Source organism: Zingiber officinale, chromosome 8B (assembly GCF_018446385.1).
Source record: "Zingiber officinale cultivar Zhangliang chromosome 8B, Zo_v1.1, whole genome shotgun sequence".
NCBI classification, from domain to species: domain Eukaryota; kingdom Viridiplantae; phylum Streptophyta; class Magnoliopsida; order Zingiberales; family Zingiberaceae; genus Zingiber; species Zingiber officinale.
In genome coordinates, this window is record NC_056001.1 from 17266220 (window position 1) to 17284255 (window position 18036).

Below are 18036 nucleotides of genomic sequence, written 5' to 3' on the forward strand. Positions count from 1 at the left end.
AAAGACCTAGTGAGTGAAGCTAGGCAGGTGAAAGTCCCGGTGAGTGAAGCCAGACAGTGGGAAAATCCTAATGAGTGAACCTAGATGAAAGTCCTGGTGAGTGAAGCCAGGCAGATGGAAAGTCTTGGTGAGTGAAGCCAGGCAGATGGAATGTCCTAGTGAGTGAAGCTAGGTAGATGGAAAGACCTGGTGAGTGAAGCCAAGCAAGTGGGTCCAAGTGGGTCAAGGTTAACCGGACACTTGATATTGGGAAGCCCAAGTAGGTCAAAGGATTGATCGGATACTTTGGCATGAGGAAATCCAGATGGGTCAAGGGTGACTGGATATCTGGTGAAAGTCCAAATGGGTCATGGAGAACCGAACACTTGGCACGAGATGATAAATCCAAGTGGGTTAAGGATGACCGGACACTTGGCACGAGGAGAAAAGTCTAAGTGGGTCAAAGAGTTGACCGAACACTTGGCATAAGGAGAAAAGTCCAAGTGGGTCAAAGGATTGACCGGACACTTGGCGAAGAAGTCCCAGTAGGTCAAGGTTAACCGGATGCTAGGCATGAGGAGTTCCAACATATCACGGTTAACCGGATGTTGGATTTGGGGACCCTAGACTTGAGTTAAGCAAGTCAAAGGGAGATCAATCGATCAACCGATCAATTGAACAGCAGTCCAATCGACTAGCTGATCGATTGGAGGTGGCTGCGACTGAAGGCTAGCCCAATCGATCAACCGATCGATTGGGAGCTTGAATCACGAGCACAGAAGCTCCCCAATCGATCAGTCGATCGATTGGGCACCACCAATCAATCAGTCGATTGATTAGGGGGCTGAAAATCGTGCGAATCGTGATAAACGCTGAATCGATCGATCGATCTATTCAGGTTTCTCTAGAAGAGCACAGAGGCGCTCTGTATTGATCAACCGATCGATTCAAGCCTCCCCGATCGATTGGGATGTGACCGTTGAGCAAGTTAAAGCCTTCTTCCTCGCAGCGACTTGGTAGTGTTGGTTACAGTTGGTGGTCGACTATCGAAGGGTTGATTAGCACTGCACAAATTAAAAGAAATACCCTTCTCGAACTTTTAAAAGAACACTTGCATATAATTAAATAAAGAAAGAAACAGAAAGACGAGGCTCACATGATTTGACTTGGTTACAACCGGGGAGGTTGTTAATCCAAAGAAGAAGATCACACTAAATTCTCCTTCAGGCAGAGAAGCCTCTTTTACAGCAGTGTAAGCATAGAAAGAAGGAAGCTAAACAAAACAGGAAAAGCGCACAAGTGTTGTTACAATTGCTTGTTGAATTGAAAAGCTTCCGAACCAAGGCTGTATTTAAAGCCTTGGTCGGGGCGCCTGGAGGGTTCCAGGCGCTTGGAAGGGGGATAAAGTTTTATCCCCGTCGCAATGGATCATGGTTAAACGCGATCCGATCAAAATTGGGTTTTGGGCGCCCGGACCACTAAAGTCAACATAGTTAACTTTTGGTCAAGGCCCTCTGCTCCGGTGCTGCTTGCCTCAGTCCGGGTCTTCCGCTCCGGCTCCACTTATTTGAGTGATTTCATCCAACCGAAATAAGGCTCACCCGAACCCAATTTTGGCCTTTTCGAGCAACCTTCCGCTCCGGCTTCTCGTCCCTCGGAAATGTCTGCGCTTCCTTCTCGTCCGCCTGCGTACTCTTCCACAGCACCTCGTCCCTCAGATGCACCAAGCCCGTCAACTCTCTCCCGTGTCGTCCTTCTCGCTAGCTGCGTCTTTTTCTTGACTCCTTATGCTCCTAAGCTCCTGCACACTTAGACACAAGGTTAAAACACCACAGGACCTAACCTAACTTGGTTGATCACATTAAAACAACCTTGTGGTTCCAACAATCTCTCCTTTTTAATGTGAGCAAACCAAGTTAAGCTAACATAAAGAGACATAAAGTTAAAATAATAAATTCTGCAACAAAGTACAAAAAAATAAAAAATTGAATCTACCTCCCCCTAGACTCCCCTAGACTTAATCTTTTCCTTCTCCTCATTTGATCACATAAAAATGGGGTACCAAGAAAAATCTAAGGGTACTTAAAAAAATTTTGTAATAATTCGAAAAAAAATTAAGAGAAATTTCAAGCAGAAAAAAAACTTTCAACAAAAATTTTCTAAATTAGACAACTTTGTAAAAAACATTTTAGAAATTTTTCTAAGTAAAAAAAAATTCAAGCAATAAAATATTTTTGACTAACTATTAAAAAATAATTTTGCTAAGTTTTTGCAAAAAATATTTTTAAGAAAAAAAATCTAAGTTAGACATTTCCAAGTAGAAAATATTTGAAAATTTTTTTCTAAAGCATTAACTAATCCTAATTTAATGCTTTATCAGTTAATCAATTAAACATTTTATTTTAATATTTTGATTTCCAGGTTGTGGTGAGGCACTAGACCTTCTTGGTTATTGGATCATCAACCACTTCTAGACAAAGCCTCATAAAGAAATTAAACATTTAAAGAACTCTCTGAAAGACCTAAATCTAAATTAAGGTTTAAGTTAAACACGACTTCGGAACCCAATATAGGCTCCAGCCAACTGGGTTAATTATGTATTTCTTAGGGACATATTTCTTTGAAGTATTTCTAAATTATCCCTTATGATATCTAAAATACCAATTTAAATTATTGAATTTTCTATAACTTGTTTTAGATGAGCATGCAAGATTTTTTAAGTTATTTATTTCTTTTTGCAAATTATCATTAATTTTTTAATTTTACTTTGTCAAACTCTTCTAACGGGCAGGATTTGGCTAGAATTAATTTTAAATTTTTAACCTCTTTTTCTAATTTGCAATAATCTTTAGTTAATACTTTAACAAACTTAAATAATTTATCGAGAGGAAGAGATCGTACCTGACTTACCTTGTTGACCTCATTATTCGTGGCTCCCCCTGAACTGCTACTTTCTTCCGACGTAGCTCCCCCTTCATCAATGCTCTCGATGCTCATTTCAGACGAGCTTGAATCGTAGTCCTCGTCTTGATGACTTGTCATTAATGCAAGTCCGGAGAAGGCCTCGGTTTTCGATTCGGACGACATATTGTCCCACTTCGCTTTTAGTGTCTTGAACCTTTTTGTTTGGACAGACTTCTTTCCTTTGTTCTTGTCCTTATTCCTTAACTTGGGGAAGTTGTCTTTGATGTGTCCTTCTTCGTTGCAGTGGTAGCATCTAATCGTCCTTTTCTTTCTACCCTATGAATGCTTAGTTTTACTTGAATTAAACAACTTTTTAAAGCACCTTATCATCATTACCATTTCCTCATCGTCGAGAGAAGATTCTGACTCATGATCGTCTCTTGCTGCCTTGAGGGCGATGTTGTGCTTCAGCTCCTTCGTACCTGCACATCTTGATTCATGTACTTCAAACGTAGAAAATAATTCTTTTAAGATAATATTTTCTAAGTCCTTAGAGATATAAAAAACATCTATCAGTGAAGTCCATTTCATATTCCTAGGGAATGCATTTAATGTGTACCTTAGCGAATCTCGGTTACTTACTTTTTCTCTGAGATTCGATAGTTTGGTGATGAGCTCCTTAATCCTCGAGTGGAGATGCACAATTGTTTCATCTTCTTCAAGCCGTAGGTCGGTCAGCTGGTTGCGAAGTAAGTCCCGTCTCGCGAGCTTAGCTTCGGACGTCCCTTCGTGTAGCTTAAGGAACTTCTCCCGAAGCTCCTTTGCTGAATCGTAGTTGCGATCCGGTTGACTTCTTATGGCGGAAGAACGCTTAGCAGATGAAACTCTGCTTTGTCGTTTGCCATGTAGTTGACTTGCTCTTTTTTTGTCCATTGGTATTTTTCCTTACCTTCCGGTGCTATAAAATCGAATTCCATAATTAGAAGTAAATCGAAATCAGTTTTAAAAAATACCTGCATTCGCTTTTTCCAACTAGCGAACTTTCCCTCGAACTTTGGCGGGTATATGCTTGGTCTGACCATCATCGTTACTTCGATCGACGGTTAGTCCTCCTGAAGCGTCCTGGCTCTGATACCACTTGTTGGTTACCGTTGGTGGCCGACTATCTAAGGGTTGATTATCACTGCACAAATTAAAAGAAATACCCTTCTCGAACTTTTAAAAGAACACTTGCATATAATTAAATAAAGAAAGAAACAGAAAGACGAGGCTCACAGGATTTGACTTGGTTAATACCTGGGAGGTTGTTAATCCAAGGAAGATGATCGCACTAAATTCTCCTTCAGGCGGAGAAGCCTCTTTTACAGCAGTGTAAGCACAGAAAGAAGGAAGCTAAACAAAACAAGAAAGCGCACAAGTGTTGTTGCAATTGCTTGTTGAATTGAAAAGCTTCTGGACTAAGACTGTATTTATAGCCATGGTCGGGGCGCTTGGAGGGTTCCAGCGCCTAGAAGGGGGATAGAGTTTTATCCCCTTTATAACGGATCGTGGTCAAATGCGATCCGGTCAAAATTGGGTTCCGGGCGCCTGGAATCGCTCGGGGCCCTCTGCTCCAGTGTTACTCGCCTCAATTCGGGTCTTCTGTTCCGACCCCACTTGCTTGGGTGATTTCAGCCAATCGAAATAAGGCTCACCCGAACCGAATTTCAGCCTTCTCGAGCAACATTCCGCTCCGGCTTCTCGTCTCTTGGAAACGTCGCGCGCTTCCTTCTAATCCGCCCGCGTACTCTTCCGCAGCACCTCGTCCCTCAGACGCGCCGAGCCTGCCGGTTCTCTCTCGTGTCGTCCTTCTCGCTAGCTGCGTCTTTTGCTTGACTCCTTGTGCTCCTAAGCTCCTGTACACTTAGACACAAGGTTAAAATACCATATGACCTAACCTAACTTGGTTGGTCACATCAAAACAACCTTAGAATTCCAATAAGTAGATCTCTCCACTACTTTTCTCTTACGATTCTCACAGGTTCACGCCAGTTTTCTAAAGCTTCTTGGAGCAAAGTGTTGCTATACTTCCAAGGTCAAGAGGCGTTCCACGTAAGAAGAAGAAGCTAGGGTTTCGGTTGTATGTTGTAAATCTTGTTAGATTTTACTTGTATTTGTTTCCCTTTTCTTCTTATTGTATTGTGAGTGTTGTACAAGGCTTCTCCGCCTTTGGTAGTTATCGAGAAGGAGTGTTTTCATAGTGGATAAGTGAGTGAAGGCCGGATCCTTGGATTAGCCACCTCTTCTTGAGGTGGATACCAAGTAAATCATAGCATTAATGCTTGAGTGTTTTCCGCTGCATATCATCATCACGAAGCAAGATAACAAAGCACCACGAGCTATTCACCCCCCTCTAGCTACAATCGACCCTAACACATAGTAGATATAAAATATTAAAATAAAGTAGTGTTAGCAGTAATCTTACATGCTTGAAGTTCACTCTTCCAAAATTTCTCATTATCCTAGGGGTACGTCCTCTTAGGGTTTTCCACTACCTACCTTCACGCACTAAGATTTTTCACTGTTTAGTTTAAGTTACTAGGGATTTCACTACCTAGGTTCACTCACTAGGACTTTTACCATCTGACTTCACTCACTAGGACTTCCAACACCTAGCTTCACTTACTAGAGCCTAATTTCACTCACTTGGACTTTTACTGTCTGACTTCACTCACCAGAACTTTTTCTTACCTAACCTTCAGTTAGGACTAATCACTCAGTAGACTTCTCATCTAACTAATCTTTGGTTAGGACTTACCCTTGCCTAACCTTCAGTTAGGACTAGTTATTTAGTAGACTTTTTACCTACCTAACCTTCGCTTAGAACTTACCCTTGCTAGTCATCTAGTCTTGACTAGACTTCTCTCTTCCAAACATCAAGTCATGTTTGGATCAACCCTTGATCAAACTAATCAAACTTAGGTACATTGTTAAACATCGAAACCATAAAGGCTGATTGCACCAACAAATTTATTTGGACTTTTCACTTAAAATTTACTCCTCTGAGAGCTCCCACCTCCTTCATTCAAGGTTATTATTCCATCCACATGACTCGATTTGGACTATGACTTTGATATCACTTGTTGGAATTCACATATATCCACAATGATATTTATTTTTGAGCTCTATTTAAAAAACCTCATATCCATGAAAATATTTTTTTATCTTTTAAACGCATAATTTTGTCCATATATTTTATAACATAAAACTTTGATTATATTTTCAATAAAAATTACATCAATTATAATAGCGAATCATTGGGTCCACTTGATAAATATGATGCATTCAATCTATAAGAAATATATAAGAATATTTCTATTAGATATTATTAAAGTCACTAATTGACATCTCTATTGCATAAAATTAATCATTGCCTCTAAAAAACAAAACAAATTTTGCTTTTGAGATAGCAATGATTTTAACATCATGATGGTAGAAGAAATCACATGCCTACTAATATTTTGATTGTGACTAGAGAAAGAAAAATTAATATCAAGCATAAATAAAACAAAGAAGAGGAAAATGACAATAATAAACAAACGGGACAAGATGAAATGAATATAAATTGAGTCCAATTAGGCTGATTTTATTTGATTTTATTTTTTAAAAAAAGAATTATCTAAATTAGTTTGAAATTAGTTTTTCCATCGAGGATCCACACACGTAAGGAATAATATGTCGTATGTCATTAACAAAATGTCTTTATGTGGTCCTTTGAAATTCTATGAACAAAATAATTCGCCGTGAAAGCTTGCACCTAGTGGATCACTTAATGGCCCCTCAAAATATCATATATGAAATCATATGTTCTTTGTTTTTAAATATATATATATATATATATATATATATATATATATATATATATTACATTTCTTCTTACTGCAGATAAGGAAAAGGAAAGGATATAATAAAGGAAGATGACAAGGTAACGCGGATGGTGTGTGATGCTAGGACTATAAAAGTCTTGGGGCTAGAAAAGAGTTCTTTTAGTTTTCTTTCTTTATTACTAAATTTTCTGTATTTTAGTGGACTGTAAATATTTGAGATTGTACTTTATAGTTCATGTCATTTGAGTTCATCCTTGTTTTAGATTGCATGCTGAGATGAGTTTTGTTTAATAAGTAGTTATTTTGGTATTTGACACATATTTAACTGCGTGAGAGTTTGTTATATGTCCCAGCCACCTGTGGCTGATGTATACTATGTTTGTATCTCAGTTTATGGTCACCGGTACAGGGGAGACTCTGCCAAAATTTTTCGGTAAGGACTCCTCGTGATTTCGATCATACCGGTTAAATAGAGTTAGTAGTTAAGTAACGGTCATCCTTAGAGAGTAGTATAGTATAGTAAGAAGGGTGGTTGTTATATATATATATATATATATTGAGAGTAAGAGTATATATGAAGGAGGTTCAATTTAGTAAAAATTTATTTATATCCATTTAATAGGCCCACTTTATCAAATTTAATGAAGAAATTTAAATATATAATAAATTATTTATGATTAATAAAAAAAATTAATGACAACAAGTAAATGTATAGAACCAATTCAAATTAAAATAGATAAATTGAATGATTTTGTAACTTGATTAGGAAATCATTTGTAATCTTTTCTATTTGCATAAAAGAATAAATGTGTTCTTGATCATATGGTTTTTTTTTTATTAAAAGACATAACTTAGTCATTGTGATACCATAATTAATATATTTGAAAACTAAATAAATTGTATATAATTTATTTCAACTATTTAATATTTTTTCTTATTGAAATGAACTTTTAAAGTCAAGTTCAATCCACCATGAGATTCTTTAAAAGGTCCTTTAAAAAGGGGCTTTATAAAAATATCTATCACATTACCTTTATATCTTACAACCAATATGATTTGGATAAAAATCCCGATTTACTTTAATTTCTCCTCCAATGATAAATTAAATTGGTGGATACTTTAGACTCAATTTAAACTCGAGAATAATAAACCTTTTAAACTTATCATTCAAGCTAAACACATACTTGATGAACATTTAAAGAGGTCTTTTGTTCCATTATAATAAAAGAAAGTGACTTCTTCTTACTATACCAAGAAACACATGTTGAATCAAAAAACAAACAAACCTAAGATAGACCTTTAATCATTTAAATCACCATCTAAATTTGCACATGCAAAAGAAGCTCACTATTCTTTTTGAATAATAGGTCGAATTGAGGATTGAAATTTACTTATTTAGGTATTCTCTTTGTAATTTCAAGATGTAAGATCTTTGAACATTGTATAAAGTGAATAATTACTATCTATTTGTAGTAAATGTTTGAGAGGATTAGGAAGAGGCTTATCATCATCAAGCCTCAACTAATTGATATTTGCATCGAATTAATGAAGTAAAAGTTTTCTTGGCTTCATGAATCCCTAAATTATCAACAAATTTTTCCTACTTAAGTTTGTGGTCTTAGGAAAATATTTTCTTTGCCTAAATGAATAGAAAGACTAGCATGAATATTAGAGGCCTTCTTCTAATCATTGATGGTCATAATCAAGGTATAGAAAAACAAGAATTTGTAGATCACGTTATTATTTAAATTACTTAATCATTGGATTAGAAAGTGATGAAAAGGAAGTTAGTGTTTGACTCAAAAAAGTTTAGTCTTGGTATCAATCAAAAGTTGGAAGGAATCTTAATATACAAGATTTGGAATTGACCTTCACTAATTTATAGCTATATCTAGTGTGGAAGACGAGTAAAATGTGTGTTAATTGAACTTAGTTCCGCTTATTCAATTTGGCCAAATTGACTAAGAGAAAATAAAGACAATGTGCTTTGGCCATAAGAAATCGACAATTATAAAATGAGGCAAAAGTAGTATCAAAACTAACAACATCATACAAAAGAAAGAGCTTGAGTGAATACAAAGAAGAGTGAATACAAAGAAGAGAAGGAAAGATATTGACATTGATGGAGATCAAAGAGAGTATTTTTAGGTCTTGAGGTCAAAGAGTATCTTTGTTATTTATTTTAAAAAAAAACTCCAAAATCACAAGCACTATTAAAATGAAAAACACACACACACATATTAAATGTAAATGAGTTGTCCGACCTTTTGCAGGGAGGATGATGATACTTTTTCCTCTCTCTTCGCTGCTTTCTTGGCATCGAATATGACTAAGTGTATCCGTATTCAAATGATTACATCACGTCTCGCTCCTTCCAAAGAAGTGGCGACGCACTGTTGAAGTACAGGTGGCATCTATTCCTCTGCAGAGCCTGAACAGGTGGCTGCAGTTGTAGAGCTGTGGGCTGTGGGAGGAGACCGGAGATGACTTTGCAGCAGTGTAGGACTGTCTTATCGTGTAGGGACTCTTGAGACCAAACCTTAAAAAGTGAAGGGCTTTGCCTTGTCCAGACGCATGCATGCAGTACAGTACAGTATAGTGCAGTGCAGTGCAGTGCAGTGCTATGCAGAATTGCAGATGGCAGTAACGCTGAACAGGGAAAGGACTGAGGGGAGGGAAGATCTTCATATGTCTGGTATCTTGGGGGATGCATGCCGCGCATTGATTGAGGGCCTGCATGCAATTGCATGTGATAATTCGAAGGGAAATATGTATTTTGTTTTTGCTCATTGAAATTTTTTATTTTTTATTTTTTATTTTTTAATCATTTCCCCTAAAGTTTTTTATTTTCATGACAGAGGGGGTAAACAAATTTAGTCACCCACTCCCTTTGTCATCTCTATTCTGATAGCTAGACTTCTCTTCACTTTGTTATCTGTTGGATCAAAGCAAGAGGTGGCAAAGAATAGGTTGTTTTACGGGGAGATTTCTGAAATTGACATGAGAAATGGTATTTCATTAAAAAAAAAACTTCACTTTTCCCAAGGACACACAGGCCATCCTCTCTAATGGTTGTCCAGCACTTTTATCAGTGAGGCATTTTATCATGACCCTATTTTCTGCCTCAGTACAGTGTTGTATTTGAACTTGCAACTTTCCTATAGGAAGACAAGTTAAACAGTTAATTGTGATCATTCATTCAGGCGCCAACAGAACTCAAGGTGTAAAATGAGCCAGGCTTCCTGTGGCCCAGTCCTATCTAAATTTTATCCCACTAAATAAAATCGACTAAAAATTTAAAATTTATACTAAAGTAGTCTTTAAAATAAACAGTTATGCTAAATTGATTACCTTTGTTGAGTGCTCTACAAAATTTGCTACAACTATTCAAATATGGCTTTGCTCCACTGCAAACCAAAGCTTTCACTTCGAGAGTAAGAATCTCTCTTGTGGTCGTTGCTTGGACTTGAGTAGGCCCACTCTATCTTCAGATCCAGCAACTTTCGCCTCAATTATTTTCTGGTTTCCAGACAAAGTGCTAGCTTTTAATCTGACGGCAAACTTTGACAGCAATTGACGTAGCAGGTATATCCAAACTGAGATAACAAGTGATAAATATCTTGTCCCACATAGGTTCTGTAGATGGCACAAAGTCTTACATGATCACATCACATACAATTCCAAATTCTCAAGGCAAGTCAGCAAACAGGTCCATAATTATGGAAGATTTCATTTGATCAGTTTCATTCAAGAAACTGCTTCAAATTTATACAAGCCAATAAATCTTAAGTTTAGATCTCAACAGAAGGAAAAACTATGTAGCCGACTATAGAAGAGTATTGCTAATACATGTTTCATGGCGGGAGTGTTCCCCGACTTTAATATCAAATCATACAAAATTGTAATGTAAGATCTTAAGAATCATCATATAAGTGGCTTAAGGATATCCTCGTCGACATATTAGGATAAGATCTCGTCAACATGGTGATGCCTCCAACAGTGCTCGGAGTTGGTGATCTCTAAATAATAGATACTGTGTAACCCCCCTAATTCTCTTGGTGATCAACGTTCCTATAGAGATGTTCTTCCACTCTGAGGGACAGGAAGACTAATGGTAGCAATAAATGGCAAACAATCTTCTATCTCCGACTGTTTGCTGTCTTGGACTTGTTTAGGTCCGCAAGCTCCTCGATCAACTTTCTTTCCTCACTGCTTAATCTCTTTGGAATTTCCACCTGCACTCGAACCAACTGATCTCCCCGGTTGTTTCGCTTACCGAGGTAAGGGACACCCTTTTTGGCCATTACCAAAGTTGAACCTGGCTGCGTCCCAGCTGGAATCTTCAGATCTATTGATCCATCCACTGTAGGAACATTCATGGTAGTCCCTAAGATAGCATCAATGTAGGATACCTTGCAATCATAAAGAATGTTGGTTCCCTCCCTTTTAAGCACAGGATCTGAGCGAACTTCGATGAAGACATAAAGGTCACCGGGAGGACCACCTCTCCTTCCAGCATTCCCCTCCGACCGGACCCTCAGCCGGCTACCAGAGTCAACTCCTGGTGGCACCTTCAGACTAATTTTCTTTGTCTTCCTCACACAGCCATCCCCGTTGCAGGTGCTGCATGGGGTAGAGTATTCACCCGTACCATCACAAGTTGAACAAGTCATGACCTGCTGGAATACACCCAGTGGTGTCCTTGCAGAAGAGACGACCTGACCTTGACCTCCACAAGTTCTGCATTTGCGTGTCTTTGTACCTGGTTTGGCACCAGATCCATTGCATGTTCCACAACTTTCTAGCCTTGTAACTTCTATATCTTTCTCAACACCAAAAATTGCATCTTTGAAATTTAGGACAAGATTATAACCCTCGTCATCACCTTGCATAGGTCTGTTGCGAGCACCTCTCGTTCCACCCATCCCACCCATGCCTTCAAATAATGACTCAAATAGATCGAATGGATTGTTGAAATCCTGCAGTTAACAGAACCAATAATAAAAATTCCTACAAAAAGGCTATTTAAAATTAACATTTATATGGCAATCTGCCTCCATAGCATACGCACCCCCATGCCCATGTCAGCACCTTTGAGGCCTGCTTCTCCGTACTTATCATACAGAGACTTTTTTTCATTATCAGCTAAAACCTGTAATATAGAGCTGTCAGTAACAGTGGTAAACAAGGAATGATGCTTATTGTGAAATATTGGGAACAAACATAACAAAAAGAATAACCTCATATGCATTACTAATCTCCTTAAACTTTTGCTCTGCTCCTGATTCTCTGAAACATATAACACCAATAATAAGACCACCTAAAGTTTAAGAACACTCATATATCAAAAAAGCTTGCAGAAGATAGAAAACCACTAAACATCATTTAACTAAGATATTTTATAGAATAAATTATAAATAGTTGCATTTCTAAAGATGACCAGTCACTCCAGTATACATCAACAAATAGAAAAATGATTGTCACCAAGTTATATTCAGTGTAAAGGGCTTACAGGATACGGTTTAGGCTGCAAAAAGGGTCAGCAAAACAAGCACCATACGTCATCCAAGAGGAAAATCTCAAACCTTACTACTATAGCCACACAGAAGACAAACGGCCTCTGAATATGGCCTTACCTAGAAGCAAAGAGGGTATTCAAATACTACATATGATTTAAAACAAAAAATATGTAATATGTATGATCTAGCACCATGCTTCATCGAAGAGAAAAACCTCAAACTTTACTACTATAACCACATAGAAGACAAATGGCCTCTAAATATGGCCTTACCTAGAAGCAAAGAGGGTAAGCAAATACTGTGTATGATCCACATAAAACCAAAAAAGCATTGCAATATATATGATCTCAATTTCTAGCTGCAATAAATTATGATTATGACGATTAGTCATTCTAAAATGGCTGAAGCGATTGGCTTGTCACTTGTGTGTTTGTATATTACATAGGCAGCAAGATTACCAATACATTTACTTTTCCAGTATGCAAGAGGCTGAAGAAATCTCAATGTCAATAGAAAAAGTAGTTTGTTAATATTTAAAATTGATAAACCTAATTAGCAGGAACATTCTGTTTTGCCTTTCAGTATTAGGTGGCATAAATTCTAAATTTGATGACAAGCATGAAGTAGCAGCAATAAGCTGGATAAGCATTGATTAACTTGCTTACTGGATCAATGATTATGGTACAAGTCTTCATGTCAAGCATAAAAAATTGGCGCTTTCTAGTCAAGCGTTCTGTTTTACCTTTCAGTATGAGGTGACAGAAATTCTAAATTGGATGACAAGAATGAAGTAGCAGTGGTAAGCTGGATAAGCATTGATTAACCTGCTGCTTGAATGATAATGGTACAAATCTTCACGAAAAGCATAAAAAATTGACACTTTCTATGGGGTCATACTTCACTAATATCAATCACATCATTTATTTTAAATGCACATGATGCTCCTGAATTCATAATATAGTCCAAACTTCCATAACCCAGATTAAGTACCACATTGCAACTTAATGTGATTATAATTCTTAAACACAAAATATTTTTTTATTTGTTTTTCTGAAAGCAGTATACTATCTTCTATTTCATGATTTTGAACAAATAACACACACACTCCAACCCTAACAAGTCAACAACAACCATCATAAATGTTGCCATTTAACACATAAAACACACTTTACACTCACTTATTGACATCAGGATGATAACTCCTAGCAAGCTTCCTGTATGCTGCACGACAACAAAACAAGCACCATCTTAGTAGTTAATTGTAGATAAATTGTTTACGGCAATAGATAAATTTGGGATAAGAAGAGTTCAATGACGAAAAGACTAGGAGATAGTTCGCTAAAGTACAAGTTATCTTGTAGTCTTAAGCATGGCGATGTGCCAATATATTAATAAAACATTATCACCATGCTACAGTTAGAAGACCAAACGAGACCTAAAATCTTACATACTTAGCATAAGGCTCTGCCCTGCAAGTTGAATTACATAGGCTTGCAAACTCAACTGATTTTTCTTGTTTTTTGAGGATGCAACCTCTAATGGACACTTGATCTAAATATTCTAGTATTTAAAGTATATTTTTTTCAGATAATGAGTATACCTTTATCACATGATAAAATATCTCTTTTCCATAAACATCAACTGTCAAAATAGTTTGGGATTGTTTACGATCAGATGTAACATCCTTTGATTTTGTATATCTCAAAAGCCAAAAGTATCCATAAATTACAAATGATATTGGTAGGAGTTCTATCTCAACAGTCAACATTATCTAAGAGCCTGAATCTGCAACCAGATCCTATTATATAACAGCAATCAGAACTTGAGCAGAAAACCTCAAACTGTGATATTTGTTGGCAATTTCTTTAAACAGGTTTTGGTCTATTAATCCAATATGAAGAAGTATCTCTCCAGTCTTCTCAGTTAAAAAACAAGGTTTTTCTTCCACTTCTCAAAAAAATATAAAAATGAGATGTATTCTCACTTCCTTACCTAAAAAAAAATTATTGAACTTATTGAAATTAAACTAATGTCTCTTGATATATTATTCCATTGATATTCAAATCATGATACAATTTTCATGTTCTTGAATTGTCTCTTTCAATTTTTTTAGGTTCATGTTCTACTCCAGCAAAAGATCTTTCACAATTACATACACATATAGGGCAAATAATCTCAATACCACTTCTTTTTTCTTTCAATTTGTTTCATGTACTTTTTCCAACTCGAGTAGTTGATTAAGTCATCAAAATTCACTTCTATTAAATGTGTTCATATCAACTACGTTGATTCATCATTATGCCATCTATCCCCAAGTCCAGCATAATAATACAGTTTGATATTCCATCTAAGTGGCATGAGTCGCATGACTTCTTTCAGAGATGATTAGTCATCTTTCTCAAGCTCTCCACTCAAGCTTGGTTTCTCTCTTTCTTATATTTGTTTTTGGTTTGTTGAATACTTATATCAATTTAATTTAATTATTAAATTTAATTTAGTTATTAAACTATTTCAAGGATTGGAGCCGTGACATATTAGTATCAAACAACTTCCGAGACAGAACATGAACAGACACTTTTTGTTCTAATGTAAAGAGAAGGATAAGGCATTTGTTCCAAAAAGCTTCAAAAGAAAGAAAGAAAAACATTGATTAACTAAAGAAAATATAAGGATAAGAGATTTATATCCAACATCTTTAGAAAAAAAAAAACAGAACTATAGAGAAAGATAAGACATGTTTGCTAGATTCTGGGAAGCATTCTACAATACACTTAACGATTTGGCAGCAAAGGCAAGAGGCCTATTAAAACGAATGTAACTAGTATTGCACTAATATCAACCAGAAAAGTAAAGTATAGCTCATATGAAGTATACTTGCCACTTTTTATTTCGGATTTACTTGCATTTCTTGAGACACCAAGGATAGAATAGAAATCCTGCAACAAATGACAATGAAATTACAATAAATAAAAACTAACAGAGATAAATTTGATCAACAGACTTTTTTCCTGGTCAACTTTCAAAAAGTTAAAAATCAAATGTTACTTACAGATTCAGCTCTAACGACAATTTCTGCCCTCCTATTACGCCTAGTATTTAGGTGTGGGCTGGAATTGTACAGAGCAGATGAAGATATTTGACCAAGAAAACTGGCTCGTGACGATGACAGACTGTTCCTTGATGTAAGACTGATACTAGAAAGAGACAGTGTAAGACAGAAAGTCAGCTTAAATGCAGACTGCAAAGATGACATGAAGGTTTTTCCCGATCGAGATTAACTACATAATAAAAGGAAAACCAAGCAAGAGAAGGAAGGTATCAACCCTCTAGCTATGTTTTTTGTCCATACAAAAATAGGATAAAACCATGACCACTTGTCAGTTGTACACGTCAACAAAGAATCATGCCTCAAAACAGGATACTTACCAATTGAAGGTGAATTATAATTCATGCGCAACATAGAGCTTACCTCGTGCTCCATATTAATGTTATTTAGCTAATCATTTGCCTTGAAGACTTGAACAGTTAGCATCAATATATATCTTGATATTGTAATACTGCAATCAGGATTGACCCCAAGACCAACTTAAATACAGATATGTTTTTCCTAAATGTAGACAATACTAGCAGCACCTGATCTTGTCCTTGATACCATGTCAAAGATGATCGATTGACTATTTATCTCAAAATCTAGGTTTGTTAGGAAGGGAACCGATTTATGAATTTACATCTATTTACCTGGCAACACGAGGGCAATTGGGAACTAACTGAAGTATTATTCCCCACTAAATCCCTTTTATGTGCATGTCTGTTCGCACATATTGGCTCTACATATCCCCTCATACAGATTGGTTCTATGTTCGCTGTGAGTGATGTGCATGCCAAATCTTATGGTTTAGTGTTTTAAAACCATCATTGATTTAGCATCATGTTTTGTCTTAGGAAAGGATTCTCTCATTAATAAGAGATGGATCCTAAGTCTTAAAATCAACCACTCTAAGGATGTGGGATAATTAGACTAATCTTAGGGCATTTAATCTCATGTCTCAAGTTACTGGTGAGCCTCACACATACAAATTGGCCACAAGATACTTTGAAATTGTCTACAGGATCATTGAAGTGAGAAGGGGATTCCACACTCATTGATCACTCTATTACCATAATTATAGGCACAAGTTTATTGAATTAGATGTTCAAGGGGCATAGTTTGGCCAACAAGCTAAAAGTGGTTGGTACTCTAAAATTGTATTTGACATGAACCGATCACCTAAACCACAAAGGTTATGCCCTAAATTATAGTTGGGTTATATATAAAGCTTAATCCCAAAAGTAATGTAGTAGTATTCAGATATAACAAGTTGTCATTAATTTCGTGAGGTTGAGGAAATGATGGTTTAGATAGAGAAAAGAAATATCCATATGCAAGTTCCAATAACTAGTTGGGGAGTTATAGGTCAAAAGGTAAAAAGATGCTCCAAAATATCAGGTATTTGGCCTAGAAATTTGAACGTAGTAAATTTTGCCAAAAAGAAACACTACATGTGACAAAAGCACATAGAGATGAAATAGCAAGAGTTACCCAGTTTGGAGTGTGAGCGCCGTGTAAGAAAAACAGATCTTGACTCCTGGAGATGCACTTCTTAATATTACTTGAGGTTGCAGTCCAAATTGAGGCACTAGAATGTTTCTACATGGGACGGTTGTCATTGTATTGAGCAACTTCAAGCTTCTATCTTCCCGCTGTACGACAACAAATTAATCGTCACATTTCTTGTAAATAAGAGAACAAATCTAAAATACATAAGAAAAAAAGGAAAAAAGTGACAATTGACCAAGACTGTGTCACCAAATCTGTAAATCATAGTAGTTTATCAGCACAAGAAGTAGTATATTAATTAGTTTTTGCAACTATGTCAAAAAACTATAAACATATCGGACTAAAGAGAATTCAGAATGTAGATACTTTGTTGTCCAATAGGCAAATCCATGCCAGGTAAAAGAAGACAGGCGGAATTTCTCAAACTTTAACCAGATATCATGCTCTACCACTACATTACAAGTTCGTAACAGGTCAAAACCTAACCATTCCATAAATCCAATATTCTCCAACCTCCATCAACTGGATATCAACCAAACTCATTGTAAGCTAACGAATCCACACCAGCCTGCCTTAAGGAGAAATCTGCATATCGACCCAGAAAGGAATCACTACTATCTATAGGCATCCTTCTCTCCACTCAACCCAGTACGCTAAATCTTCCACATATGAACCAAAAACACATCTTTAACGCGCTTCCTTTTAAACTATCAGGAAACAACTCAATGTCTTCGGCTAGCTTTTTTTTTTCAGAACCAAAATACTCCGAATAGACATCACGACGCGCAAACAGGAAAAGCATTCGAAATATCTTCCAAGACGAGGAAGAAAATCCAATCATTGCCCACGGTGACGGCGATTGTTTCTTCTCAGATAGGAAAGAGAAAAAAAAAAGACAAAAGGAATTCTAGAAAGCGTCATCAGAAGAATTCGGGAGGGGAAAATAGTTCTAGATAAGAAAAATATTTCTCACATGTGCCGGCGGCGGCGGCAGAAGAAGGAAGCGGAGGTCGTTCTTTTTCCGCCCTCTCGCGTTCCACTCGCGGTCACGAGGGGAAGCGATAAGAGAGCGTGGCGGCTTGTGTGCGGGTTAGGGATCGTGGCGGCGTCTTGGGTACGCCAAATTGCACGACGTCCGTCGAATTTGGGACCCAATTAATTTGTAATTAAA

At 36.8% G+C, this 18036-nt stretch overlaps 1 protein-coding gene across 3 annotated transcripts; it reads right to left on the reverse strand.

Moving 5' to 3' along the window:
* Nucleotides 1–10457: 10457 nt before the first annotated feature.
* On the reverse strand, nucleotides 10458–17996 carry LOC122014552 (chaperone protein dnaJ A7A, chloroplastic-like). Of its 3 annotated transcripts, none has more exons than XM_042570805.1 (8): nucleotides 17839–17996; nucleotides 16848–17008; nucleotides 15318–15462; nucleotides 15147–15204; nucleotides 13447–13489; nucleotides 11990–12038; nucleotides 11821–11901; nucleotides 10458–11728 (listed from the first exon to the last, which is right to left on the reverse strand). In XM_042570805.1, exons 2-8 carry the CDS (start codon nucleotides 16973–16975, stop codon nucleotides 10889–10891), a joined length of 1344 nt encoding a protein of 447 aa, XP_042426739.1. In that variant the 5' UTR covers nucleotides 16976–17008; nucleotides 17839–17996; the 3' UTR covers nucleotides 10458–10888. The 3 variants fall into 3 exon arrangements, with proteins under 3 accessions (XP_042426739.1, XP_042426738.1, XP_042426737.1); XM_042570804.1 differs by lacking the exon at nucleotides 17839–17996 and adding an exon at nucleotides 17352–17708 and having other exon boundaries at nucleotides 15318–15456; XM_042570803.1 differs by lacking the exon at nucleotides 17839–17996 and adding an exon at nucleotides 17352–17701.
* Nucleotides 17997–18036: the final 40 nt, after the last annotated feature.

Excerpts from the sequence above, each read along its gene's own strand:
- LOC122014552 (XM_042570803.1), bottom strand. The coding sequence starts at position 17,408 with ATGAGTTTGGTTGATATCCAGTTGATGGAGGTTGGAGAATATTGGATT. Across the intron at positions 17,009-17,351 it reads AATATTGGATTTATGGAATG|CGGGAAGATAGAAGCTTGAA; the intron begins GTTAGGTTTTGA and ends GTTGTCGTACAG. Across the intron at positions 11,902-11,989 it reads AGATTAGTAATGCATATGAG|GTTTTAGCTGATAATGAAAA; the intron begins GTTATTCTTTTT and ends TCTATATTACAG.